Source organism: Artemia sp. Qi Xiang Cuo, chromosome 11 (genome assembly GCF_049724085.1).
Source record: "Artemia sp. Qi Xiang Cuo chromosome 11, ASM4972408v1, whole genome shotgun sequence".
Lineage (NCBI taxonomy): Eukaryota > Metazoa > Arthropoda > Branchiopoda > Anostraca > Artemiidae > Artemia > Artemia sp. Qi Xiang Cuo.
Window position 1 is genome coordinate 51,450,837 of NC_142804.1, and position 13,326 is coordinate 51,464,162.

The following is a 13,326-nucleotide window of genomic DNA, read 5'->3' on the forward strand; positions in this document are numbered from 1 at the left end:
AAGGGTTCATGATGAAATAAAGGGTACTTGGCTTATTATTGTGACCCCGCGTGACGTGACGAGTTAGTGCGACGAGCGCTAGGCTTACTAATGTGACCCCCATGATGAACCCATGGGTCATCACGGGGTGGCCCACGGAGTTTTTATAATAATGATAATTAAAAGCGCATTGTAATGATTTCCTTAATACAATATTTCTTATTATTTACTAAAAGATTGTTTTAAAATAAAAATATGACTACCCAAACGCCCTGTAATGTTTAATTTGTGGTTGATTTTGACCCGGGGTCAATAAAGGATACCGACTTATTGTGCCCTATAGCACTTATTTTCGAATTTGAAGATTATTTTAAAAAAATCGCCATTCTGGGGGCTGAGTTACCATAGCAGGGAAAGATAAAGATTAACACTGGGGTTGTGGGAATGATATCAACTCGGAAGGCAAACTTACTAAAGATTTCAAAGTTTTTGAACAAAATGGATACCTCGAAATTTTGCTTCGATATCATAGGGGTTAGAATAGAGCCGTTTAGCAGAAAAGAAACCGAGGGAAGGCTGAATTCCCTCCAGTAGCTTTTGGGTTTAAAAAAGACACTAGAACTTTCAATTTCAACTGAACTAGCCCCCTCCCAAGTTTATAAGATAGCCCTTTCTATTTGATGTAGGTGGAAGATTTTTTGGCCTTTTTTGGGCTGCACTTTGAGTGGAAGCAATTCTTTTGTTTATTTTCCTTCTGCATTGGGGTCCCCTTAACCCAAGGTTTCAGAAAAGCTTCAGATCGATCTAAAAAATTCGAATTTTTTTGGACCCCCTTTGTTAGAAGAGGGAACAATCCTTTGAATAATTTTTGAACATTAGTCCCCTTGGCCCAAACAAATTGGACTGTGAATTTCAAATTGATTAGGGAAAAAGTTCTGCAGAAACAAGAAATAAAAATGTACTGCCTATATTTAGAATATTGGCGGATTGTTCCAAATTCCTTTTTTCATCATTATTTTTATTTGTCATACGTTCATTGTGTCAGCTCAATTTTACATGTGGGAGGAATTTTCCGCGGGGCGGGAAATTTTCCCAGGGAATAAGCCGGGCCCCGAATCAAGAAACTTGACCGTTATTAATGAATAGTATATCCTTTAAATTTTGAGCTTCTTTCTTTGTAAGTAAAAAATCTTAAAGATTTGTCTATTTCTTTTATCATGTCTTGCAATATATTTGGCTTTAAATTCCGTCTTCTAGTTCATAATCGTCAACACTATATTGCTCCGAAATTTCTTTCTTCTTTTTCCGAATAAAAGTAAGTACCACAGTAAAAATTTACCGACTTTAGTGAGCTTAATTTCACTCAGAAAATAATTAATTAATTTCCAGTCGAAGCCCTATTTTCAGATAATCAGAGATTTCGCACTTTATCAGGTCTTTTGCAATAAGTAATTATATAAAAGAGAATATAAGCTAAATAAACATTGAACAGTGTTACATAATATTTACTTGAACTTAGTTTTAAAACGCTGGAAAACTTGAGGAAAGGCCAGCTACCAAGGCCGTATTGAGGGAAGGGGTTAGGGGGCTTGAGACCCCTCCCCCAGATGTTTGTCCGACTCGTAAAAGCGTAATAAAAATGCATAAAACACAATTTTGATAGGGTGTTAAAGTTGTTTTTGTCTCCACAGCCAAAAAAAAAATCCTGAATACGGCCCTGCTAGTTACTAATTGAATGTTACGGATCCTTACTTTCTTGTACTGGGATACAGAACATCTGAAGAGGAACGCCATTTAGAACGGGGTAATACATATCAGTCCCTCAGTTTCAACTTGCATAAATAAACCCCGGAAATTATCCTCAAAAGCGTGTGGAAAGAACTTTCTTGGGCAACCACCCTTTCTCCACCCAATACTTCCTCTAGGCCCCGGAAAGAAAACTTGAAATAAAGTCCATGTCTTTTGGAGTTATATTACAACGGTGCATTTCCTAATGCTTCCTTTTTCTAGATAGATAAATATTTATTCACTCCGCGACAAAAGTTGCATTTTTATAGAATACCTAAGCGCAATAAATATTATGGTTACTAGTTTAACAAATAAAAAAGCAACAACATTAGCAATTTAAATAAGGATTTACATCCTGAATGTATACCGAAATCAGAAGAAACATTTTCTAGCAATTATTTTACAGGTTAACTTGAAGGAGATATACTACATGCCAAGGCCGTATCCAGGGGGGGGGGGGGGTTACCCGGTTTGAACCTCCCCCCCTCCCAAAAAATTTTTTTAACCGAGTCGAAAATAAGTCGAAAATTAGTAAAACTTAGGTAAAAATCAGTAAAATTAGTCGAAAACTGAGTCAAAAATTAGTAAAACCCCCTCCGAAAAAAATTCCTGGATCCGCTCTTGCTACACGCTATCCAACTAGATGTAAAAATGGCTCTTTTATCAACACGATGTCTGGTCGCGATTTGAGTCAAATTTAAACTTTAGGTGTATCATGACGCAAACTAAAGCCAGATCGTATAATTTGTCTTAAATCAAAATGGGAATCAGGACTATGTTGGACAATCATGGAATATCGAAATAGTTGGAAGTAACACAAAATTTCAGAACAGGAAACCTTCTTATGAAACATTATTTAAAACTTTCAATAATCACTATTTTTAATCATGAAATAGCAGTTTCAGAAATGATAGTGGCCACTTGAAATCGAGTTTAAATCCAAATTGAATCAGCTGAAATAATTTTAAAATTTGAATTTTAACCTCTGAAATGATGAAAATATATCAAAGACTGGATTCGTCCCACTTCAAACCATTCTAGTAAAATGGTAAAGACGTTATTTAAATATAAGACTTCAACTGAATTTGAAAACATGTACATCAATGTCTCAATTAATTTTAGTTCCGAGCACGTAAACGTAGACTTATATTTCAAAGAGAGGGGGGGGAGGACCAAAAGCTTAAATAATTTGAAACATACGGAATATTTAATTTATTCTTTCAACTAGAAGCTGGGGTTCATAGCCAGGAGTTCCATATCCTTTCGGGCAGGTGTAGCTATGGGTATTCATTTCATTGTAATTTAAACTGACAACTAGAATATCAAAATATTCCAACCGCCAATTAAGGGGGTAGGTCACATTGGGGAATCCAAAACAAACAAGCGCATTATAAAAAAGAAGAAACGCCAACAAATTAGAACTTAAAATAATTTATTGAATAAATACTATATTAGTAAGTGCATATAGTAATACGCATTAAAATATTACTGAAACAACCCGAAGGGAGTGCACTTAAGTTTGCTGCATTTTCCAGACTTGAGAGCTGCTACTACATCTGCATAGTCAGGGTCATGCGAATCATCTTGATCATCAGAAGAGCCTGCAGCATATGGAGATTTTGCATAGCTTGGAGCATAAGAAGCACTGGCATAGCTAGGAGCACCGGCATAGTTTGGAGTCAATGAAGCTCTGAAATTAGATGACTTGTCTTTTAAGAACTTCTTATTAGCCAAGTCGATTAAACTAGGAGCAAGCGGTGACATTTTTTTTGACATTTGACCCAGCTCACAGGCAATCCTTTCAAGGCAATCCTCGGTGTTAAGCATCGGTAGAATTAAATTACTCAGTCCATTGATCAGTCGAAAGTTGAGCAAAGGAGATGGAATTTGCCGATATGTACGGGCAGAATAGGGTTTTTCATAAGTAGGTTTCTCATACATATCATAAGCAGGTTTCTCATATGTTTCAGTTGTGTAAGGCTTCTTATGATAAGGTCGTGGATATGGCTTAGGCCTCTTGTTCTTATCCTTATCTTGGTTCAGGGAAGGAAAAATACTGGGAAAAAAGTTGGCGACTACAACAACAATAACTCGAGTCACAGCAACTACAACGACGACAACAACAGCAACGGCAGCAGGTAATCCAACTAAGAGAAGTGGTAATAAAAGCGGCCATTTCTTTTTCATAAGAGCAAATAGATTTTCGTCTTCTTCCTCGTCTACTTCCTCAACTTCTACAGGGGCAGGTGCCTGTGCAATGAAATATTGAGGCACAAATTGTGGTGCACCGTTCATTTGGCCTGCAGCAGATACTTGTGCCTGACTTGCAACCGCTGGTGCAGGAAGTGGTTGTGGCATACCGGGCATGGAAAAACTCATCTTTTTCTATAAAAAAAAAAATAACATTAAGGTTTGAAAATTGATCAGATACAATAACCCTGGTTTTATCACGAACCTTCCTCCCAGTAACTTAATAGTACAGACTTCCGGTTATGCCACAAAAACGGTGACTATGTAATAAGTGGAGCCACTCAATTGAACCACCCATATTGAACCAGAGCAACAGGAGAACCCTGCATTCGAGGGAGCTATTTTCTAAAATCTGATACTATTTGTTTAAACTTAAGAAACTCGTTATGCGCAAAGTCTTCGACGGTTTTGGTAATTCGTCGGAAAATCGCACAAAATTCGAGAGTGTAAGCTCAGTTATAAACCAACATCGCTAGTTACTAGTTTCTAAAAACGGTGACTATGTAATAAGTGGAGCCACTCAATTGAACCACCCATATTGAACCAGAGCAACAGGAGAACCCTGCATTCGCGGGAGCTATTTTCTAAAATCTGATACTATTTGTTTAAACTTAAGAAACTCGTTATGCGCAAAGTCTTCGACGGTTTTGGTAATTCGTCGGAAAATCGCACAAAATTCGAGAGTGTAAGCTCAGTTATAAACCAACATCGCTAGTTACTAGTTTCTAAAAACGGTGACTATGTAATAAGTGGAGCCACTCAATTGAACCACCCATATTGAACCAGAGCAACAGGAGAACCCTGCATTCGCGGGAGCTATTTTCTAAAATCTGATACTATTTGTTTAAACTTAAGAAACTCGTTATGCGCAAAGTCTTCGACGGTTTTGGTAATTCGTCGGAAAATCGCACAAAATTCGAGAGTGTAAGCTCAGTTATAAACCAACATCGCTAGTTACTAGTTTCTAAAAACGGTGACTATGTAATAAGTGGAGCCACTCAATCGAACCACCCATATTGAACCAGAGCAACAGGAGAACCCTGCATTCGCGGGAGCTATTTTCTAAAATCTGATACTATTTGTTTAAACTTAAGAAACTCGTTATGCGCAAAGTCTTCGACGGTTTTGGTAATTCGTCGGAAAATCGCACAAAATTCGAGAGTGTAAGCTCAGTTATAAACCAACATCGCTAGTTACTAGTTTCTTGTAAATTGATTCTTCTTGGATTTTCTTCATTATATTAAATTCAAAGCCAGAAAACGAAAAAAAAAGGAGAAACTAATTAAGAATGTTCCATGCAAAAAATACTAAAAATTTCGCAAGAAATATTTTTAGATGTTTTAATGCAGCATGAACATTGACAGTTGAATTTCTTTAATTTCATCGCCGGTACACTACCATCTTTATATTAAGACTCATTCGACTTTAAACTGTATTTTGTTTGTGCTCCTTGGTTTTTGACTAAAATCGCAAACAAAGAACAGAAACATTTCAAACCATTGGAAAAAAAAATCTGGTACTTATCTATTATATAAAACACACCCGAGAAGTGAAGTCTGGTGACAATAAAATACTTTATGTGCAAAATTGTGAAGGTCACTTGTTATTTATTAAATTGGGAGCTAAGGCGTCGGCTGACCGTCTCAAAGACAAAGAAAAGTTCATTATTAACGCGATTCTTGAGGACACCGGTTAGTTTGCTTTGACTAGTGACAGAATATAGTGTCTCACTATGTATGTTCAAGAATTATTTCAGATTGTTGAAAGGGCTACAACAGAACTGAGCTTGAACAAGTAGGTTTCACTCATCTGAAAGTGAACCACAAAGATAATTTTGTCGACCCAAAAACCGGTGCCTCTGCTCAAAAAACAGAGTGAAGGTGTTCCATAAAATGGAGGAACAAACGGCACCAAGGTATATCCCGACAAGTTCATTTTAACGCGATTCTTCTGCATTTCTGCGTTCTGGGAGCATATTTCGAAGTTGTAGTTTTCACGATTTTGCTAATAAAGTATTCTATTTTCATCATATTTTTTTTTAGGTTAAATAGGTTTCGTTAGATTAAAATAGGTTTGTTAGGTTACGTAATTAATGTGCTATGCTTTAACCCCTCCCCCCCAATGCACAAATATATAGCCCAAATTCGTTTCTAAACTATTATATTTTCATCATAATTTTGTTTTACTTCATTAGCATTCATCAAACTTCACTTCTCGAGTGTGTTTTATATACTAGACAAGTACAGAAAATCTGATGAAAATTCATGTGAATAATTAATTTAGCTTTAATTTTTAACTGCATTACATTTACGCTTGGGTAACTTCCTCTGATTTTTATTACCAAACCTTTTAAAGGTACAATAGCCTTTAGAATGTTTACTGCTGGGGGGAGGGAGCAGTTGTTTGTAGAAACTGTAGAAACTCCTGTTTGTAGAAACTCTCCCTTAAAACAAAAACAAATTATTGGCTCGTAATCTTATTACCGCATAATGTTCAATGATAGGTTCTGCTTATTTGATTTAATAGATGATATTTCTTTTAGTATCATCAACCAGTTATATCCCATTTACCCATTTTATTTTTTTTATTTCTGTCTTGGATGACAAGAGGTTCACTATGTATCACTGATTGATCATCGATCAAAAGTATTTATACTAACTAGTAATGCTACCAAATTTGAATCTGTGTAAAAGCTTGTTTGTGACAATCTTTTTCCTGTAGCAATGTAGGATCTGGAAGAGGTATATCTGTGTACAATGACAACTGACTCACACGACAGGTTCTAAGCTTATTTGATTTAATAGATGATATTTCTTTTAGTATCATCAACCAGTTATATCCCTTTTACCCATTTTTTTTGTTTTTTTATTTCTGTCTTGGATGACAAGAGGTTCACGATTGATCATCGATCAAAAGTATTTATACTAACTAGTATTATACCAAATTTGAATCTGTGCAAAAGCTTGTTTGTGACAATCTTTTTCCTGTAGCAAAAATATTCAATTGATGGTAAATACATATTTATTGAAAGAAAATGTGCATTTCGTTCTTGTTTGCACAGTTTTACCGTATTTAAGTTACATAAAGCTAAAAACAAAAACATAAAAAGTATATGTCTTATCCAAATTTTAGAAGCTATCTAAATCGTGTAAATTCCGTTGGGGATACAATGACAAGGCCTACTTATTAAACAATGTCCGCATTCTTTTCGTGAAAGGATATCCATGTCGTGGATCAGTCATGAGTTGGACCCATGGTCTCACCTAGGTCTTACAAAGACACTGATTTTTGCAATTTACAAGGTGAGCTTGGTATCTAAATATCAAAGGTAAAACTATGCCCTTGGCTGACGGCCTGACTTTGATGAGTTGGCCTACATCTTTCAGTTTGATAATATTCCAATACACAAATTAAAAAGGATAGCCACACAGAAATCATTTATTTTACTTGGTATATATAATCGTTCTATTTTCCTGCCATTGACCCCTTCCCCAAGGATCTGAGCTGTGTACACCGATGTTTATTACTATAAAATCAATTCTCCATTATAAAGAAGTCGGTTCTAGGCGTTTACCCCCCCCCCCTTCCGGCAATCACCCCCCCCCCATGGAAAATAAGGCTTTCCAAATTTGAGAATTTAATTTGAGTATTATTTTTTTAATTTCCGTAGGGGGAAGCAATTTTGTTACTTGTGTATTATGCGCCACTCACTCAAGTTTACGCTGTGTGAAATTCGAGAACATAACGTTTTTTGTTAGTTTCTTCGTTTCTTTAGAAATCAATTAGGGCTATAGATTTACACATTAGGGGGAGGGGGTAAGCATAACGGGTCTGCATGCAAAATTTGTTTGGTACAATTATTCTGCATATCAGATAGATAGACAAATAAGTGTATTTTAAAGCCAAATATACGGCCATTATTTTGTTTGAGCGGGGGTGCAAGGGGTATGATTGATGCGATGAATGGTGGGAGGGTTTAAACTATTTGCTAAGTGTCTACAAATATTTTCTTTTGTGTCTAAAGCCATTAGTGAAACAAAAAACATAAACTTCGCCATACGGACCTCCTAAGACCAAATGCATAACTTTTTTTTATATTATTCCCGTCAAAGGATCAAACAATCTCATTCCTTAAGCGAACGATCATAAATAGCCTAAACGTGCACAAAACGGGTAAAATTCTAGTGCTGGGGCTTTTTGCTATATTGGAAAGTGGTATACCTAGGTGAATGAAACTCTCAGGAATATACCCAAAGTCTTAATGATCTCCTGGGAAGATATTTTGAAGCACCCACTACCATTCTTTCTCCCTCCAGAGGGTACTTCATGGGTCTACAGGCTAAAATATGTCCCGGGAAGATGTCTTGAAGTATTCACCTCCACTCTTTCCCCCTCTAGAGGTTCCTGAAATTTGACCACATGACCAGGTATTATACCTATTGAAATTTTGACAAAACAAGATTTACCTTAATTTCTAGTTATCAGTTTGTTTTTCTCTCGCTTTAGTTCTGAAAATGCAATTCCTGTTATTTGAGTAGAATTTTAAGCCATATGAATATTTTTTTTCAAAATTTAGGAAATGCAATTGCATATCTTTAAAACCTTTACAAATTGGGATTCATTAAAGCCGTGAAGCTGAAAACAATTTTGTTGTATTTCATTTAAGCAGAAGATCTATTTTGTAAGGTTTCACTTTTATAACACACAGATGTTTAAAGGTCATCAAAGGTCAGGACAATCTAGAGGGAGAAGGAGTGGTGGTAGGTACTTCAAATACCTTCCCGGGACATACTTTAGCCTGTAGACCCATCCCTGAAAGTTTCATTTTTCCTAATCTAACCCCTTTTCAAGATAGCCAGAAGTAGCTAAAGTAGAATTTTACCATAAAAGGAAATGCATTTTCAAAACTAAAACCAATAGATTATTTGTCAGAATTCGGATGTCATATGTGCAATCTTTCAAGTCCAATAATTGAGAATCGAGTGGACCTAGTAGCTTGGCAACACATTCCCAGGATATATTTTTGGCCAAAAAATTCATTCCTGGGAGTTTCATTCGCATAACTCAACTAATTTTCAAAATAGCAACAAGTCCCTAAACTAGAATCATACCAAAGTAAATAATACTTTTCGGAAATATGTCTTTTCGGTTAAGGAGAGCCAATTAACAATTGGGGCATGTCGAAAAAATATCTACTTAATAATATACAAAAAAGTTTTAGTTACCATATTTTGAAGCCCATTTCATCATGCTTTACCCCAAACCCCCTGATATATAAATATACAGCCCAAATTATATATTTTCCATGCATCTTGCCAAGCGTCACTCTTGTATTACCTTAATACCCGTAAATTAAATCAAAGCTGACGAAATCAAGAAACGGAAAAGCACATTGGGAAATATAAGGCAAATATTTGCCATATATATTATATGTGGACGGTATAAATTTAGAATTGGTAGTGTTGACAAGGAGACATGTTAAGAAAACAATTCTTACTTTAAAATATGTATAATGATCCTAGTTAACATATTATCCAACGGGAGAACCTTTATCATCAAGTCTTTCCTCTAAAAATCCTTCTTATATGTGTAAATAAATATATTTACACATTAGGGAGGGTTAGTGGTAAAGTTTTCTGCCTATTAAGAAGTGAGAATTGTTTCCTTAACATGTTTCAATCTGAGGAACCCAAGTGGTGCATTCATATCAAGCTATCTTTACTTTAGCAATTGAAGCATAACAAGTCGCCCCTTCTAGTGAAAAAATACGAATAAATCGTATGAGAAGAAGAATGAATAAGTGTATGACTTACCTTTAATTCAAGGGGGTCCTGATCAAACAACTTCTATCAATAGACTGTTCAATTCTCTACAATATTTCCAATTGAAGTATACATCTATTCGATCGCAGAAGGGACATAATTAATTCGACATCCTGCTTATTAACGAAGTTTGCATTTTTCACTGACTTTTAAATATTGCTCAGGTCGTGAACTAATTTAATCAGCTGATGAAACATTTATTGATTTCCTGGACTAGTTTATCTAGCATTTATGCTAATACAAAAAAAAAAAAAAACGTTGTCCAGTTTGGATTGTTTAAAGCCAAAATTAGGTCAAATGACTATCTCAAAAGGAATCCAAAATAAGGTTAAAAAATTAAGGTAAAAGATGCAAGGGCGGATCCAGGATTTTTTTTTCGGGGGGGGGGGGGGTTTACTAATTTTTGACTCAGTTTTCAACTATTTTTACTGATTTTTACCTAGGTTTTACTAATTTTCGACTCCGTCAAAAATTTCGGGGGGGGGGGGGGTTAAAACCGGGTAAACACCCCCCCTGGATACGGCCTTGCAAAGATGAGTTAAAAAACGATAATCTTTGCAGAAAGATGCGAGATCTTAGATAAAAGATCTTGGTGCTAAAAAACGGGCCTAATATTGAAGCCATGAGCTTGGTTATACTGCATACTACCCGAATTACGCATGTGTCGAAGGCACAAGCGGAAGAGAGGGGCCAAAAGCCCTCCAAGTAGACTGTTTTATTTGGTGATCATAAGTTAGTATATCTATAGGTATAATATACGCATAAATACATCTTTACGATGTACCCAGATGTACGAATCAAACTGCCTGATCACTTCGATGGGTGATATGCAGCTGAACTATTTAAGGTACGAACCATGAGAATACAAATCCAGAAAACAGATTACCAGGTTTACAAACTGAACCGCATTGCACATATATATATATATATTGAAATTAAACCAATTAGAATTTTTTATAGTAGTAAATCTTTACTGTGGACAAAAAAAATATTTTGAATTCTGGCTTTTTAAGAAACACAAAGTTTAAAACTAATTTTTACTCTAACTTTGATAACGTCTACTTAGTATTTTAGTGATGTTAAAAACTTTTCTAGTATCAACTTTCCATGCTAGAGTTTTACGCCAGTTTATGTCAGCATTATAAGAAAATTCAGTGATACAAATATACTTTAGGTCCTTAGATTTGACACCGAAACACATTTCCGTCTCCACGATATTTTTATCAGGCATACGCATAATTCAGTTCATATTGCTTGAAAGGGCCAAAGAATGACCTAGCTGCCCCTTACACCCCCTCTAACCCTGGATCGAAATCAAGTTACTTGAATCAAAAATCTAGAAAAGAAAAAATATGTATACTTGATACTGCATTCTGAAATTTTCTGAAACTATCACTGGTTCCATTCATGTAATAGTACACGCATTTTTGGAATTTTGCCACGCGTGGGTCAGCAGAAGATCCAAAAACAGATGCTCCAACCAAGGTCAAACTGTCGATTGAAGCCAGGTCACGGACAAAATTGGCCACAGCTGGAATTAGTTGCTTCATTGTAGGCTATAAGAAAAAAAAAAAAACATATATATATGGATTGATACAATACCCTTGGTTATCGTAAGTTTAAACGTATGTTTGCAAATCTTCCCTACATTAGGTCCTTAGAACCAATCTTAGTTATAGGGATACATGGTTACTAATTACCTATAGTATAAAAAAAGAAGCTAGACCTATTCTCATAATCTAACATACGATAAGATTGATGTCGGGCACCTCAAGGAATTGTACGGTTATAAAATAGAAATTTTATCGAGCTTTTCTCGTAAAAAAAATAATAAAGAAGATAATCCTTTGTCCATGTTTATGATAAAGGAGTGTTTATATTTTTTATCCATGTTTATATACCAGAGTGCAAACATGTTGCTCCTTTTGGTAGCAATGTGCTTTGTCGTTCTTTTAATCGAGCGAAACGGTTGTAACTCCTTTTCAAGGACTTTAAAGATAACAGGTATCGCTAATTTGAGCCAATCAGCACTTCTCATATAATTTTTAAACTAATAAGAAAAGTTTATGATAAATCTGATTCGCTCAAATTAGTGCTAGCTAAATTTCAGTACCAGCAAAATCGCATTGTGAATCGGCCTTTACTTTTGTTGAAAGACCGTTCCACATGACAACTGATTTCATAGTGAAGATTTTTGGTAGACATTCTTGCACACACGCTTTCTGGTAATCAGGGTCGGTAGAAAGTCCTTCCAGGAAAAATTTAGTCTTAAGCTCTATTTTTTAAATCCTTCATAATATTTTTATTTCAAAGTGTTTCGTGCCATACAAAGTGGTGATACGTCAATTAAAACAAAATAAAATTATAGAAAAATGCGTATAATTTTTTGATTATCTTCAACCAGTTCCAAATGTGGAAAAGAAGGAGGGTTGGGCAGTGGAATTGCAACCCTTCCCCGAAATTTTTTATTGTAACTGAAAAATCGATAATCAATCTACCCGGAACGATATCATGGTGTCCCACCAAAGATCAACAGAATAATCACCGCTATGTATCTGAACACTGAGGCTTGCTTCCATAAATCTGAAGTCCTAACACGACCCTTTAAGATCCTCTCAGGAGTTACACAAGGCAGCTTATTATCACCTTTGCGGCTCAATATAGTAATCGACTATATATTGAGAAACTACTCAAGGTATCAACCTGAATGCAGAAACAAATCAATGTGATCTCCCCTTGGCCGATGATATTACTATCCTCGAGAACTGCAAGAACGCCTACAACAACTCCTTCACGAAATCAACACGAAGACGAAAGGCATTGGGCCCAAAATCAATGCGAATGGCGACTTCAAACTCGCCACTTCAGATCAAATGCAGTAACGACGACTTAGAACAAGTGATCCAATTTAAATATCAGGAACGTATATTTGAAATTTGAGGCTCATTGCAGATAAAAGTGGCGTCCAATATAGGTCAATCAAGTGAAGCTTTCAAAAGGATGAAGAGAATCTGGCCATCAAGCGTCTTTTCACTCTGTGTGAAACTTTGACTCTAAAATAGCAATATTCAGTTTAATCTGGTGTACGGAGCCGAATCATGGTATACTAATCGAGAAAGAGAGCGTCGGATCATGGCCTTTGAAAACACTGGCCTCCGAAGAATCCTGAACATGCACTGGACAGATCCGGTCACAAATGCTGAAATCTGAAAAATGACGAATCAACCTCTTTTGACAAATATTATTCGCCAACGTCAATGGCAATATCTAGGCCATGTCTTAAGAATGGGAGACCTTACAAGCTCCCAGGGCCACCTTCCAGTGGCAACCTACAGGATCCAGGGAGGGGTCGTTCCAGGAACATTCTAGGCCGGACATACCAGTCAAATCTCCACTTTCTAAGCACGTCCATGCGACCCGAGTGGTAAGATGTGTTGGTGGTAAGATTCTCCTATTATAAAAAATAGGAGAATCGTTTCCTACTAAA

The 13,326-nt window shown here is 36.0% G+C and overlaps 2 protein-coding genes across 4 annotated transcripts in view; both read right to left on the reverse strand.

The window, feature by feature from the left end:
- Nucleotides 1–13,326, reverse strand: part of LOC148947112 (constitutive coactivator of PPAR-gamma-like protein 1 homolog) — a 124,447-nt gene that overhangs the window by 53,588 nt on the left and 57,533 nt on the right. For all 3 annotated transcript variants that reach the window (XM_089096876.1, XM_089096874.1, XM_089096875.1), the window contains exon 7: nt 11,200–11,395. In XM_089096876.1, coding sequence (XP_088953002.1) covers nt 11,200–11,395 — 196 coding nt within the window. The remainder of the gene's footprint in view (nt 1–11,199; nt 11,396–13,326) is intronic.
- LOC148947113 (uncharacterized) lies at nt 3,253–9,852 on the reverse strand. The gene is made up of 2 exons (XM_089096878.1): nt 9,831–9,852; nt 3,253–4,152 (listed from the first exon to the last, which is right to left on the reverse strand). Exon 2 carries the CDS (start codon nt 4,144–4,146, stop codon nt 3,253–3,255), a length of 894 nt encoding a protein of 297 aa, XP_088953004.1. The 5' UTR covers nt 4,147–4,152; nt 9,831–9,852.

Bases quoted from the DNA above. Each gene is read 5' to 3' on its own strand.
- LOC148947113 (XM_089096878.1), bottom strand. From the start codon at position 4,146: ATGAGTTTTTCCATGCCCGGTATGCCACAACCACTTCCTGCACCAGCG.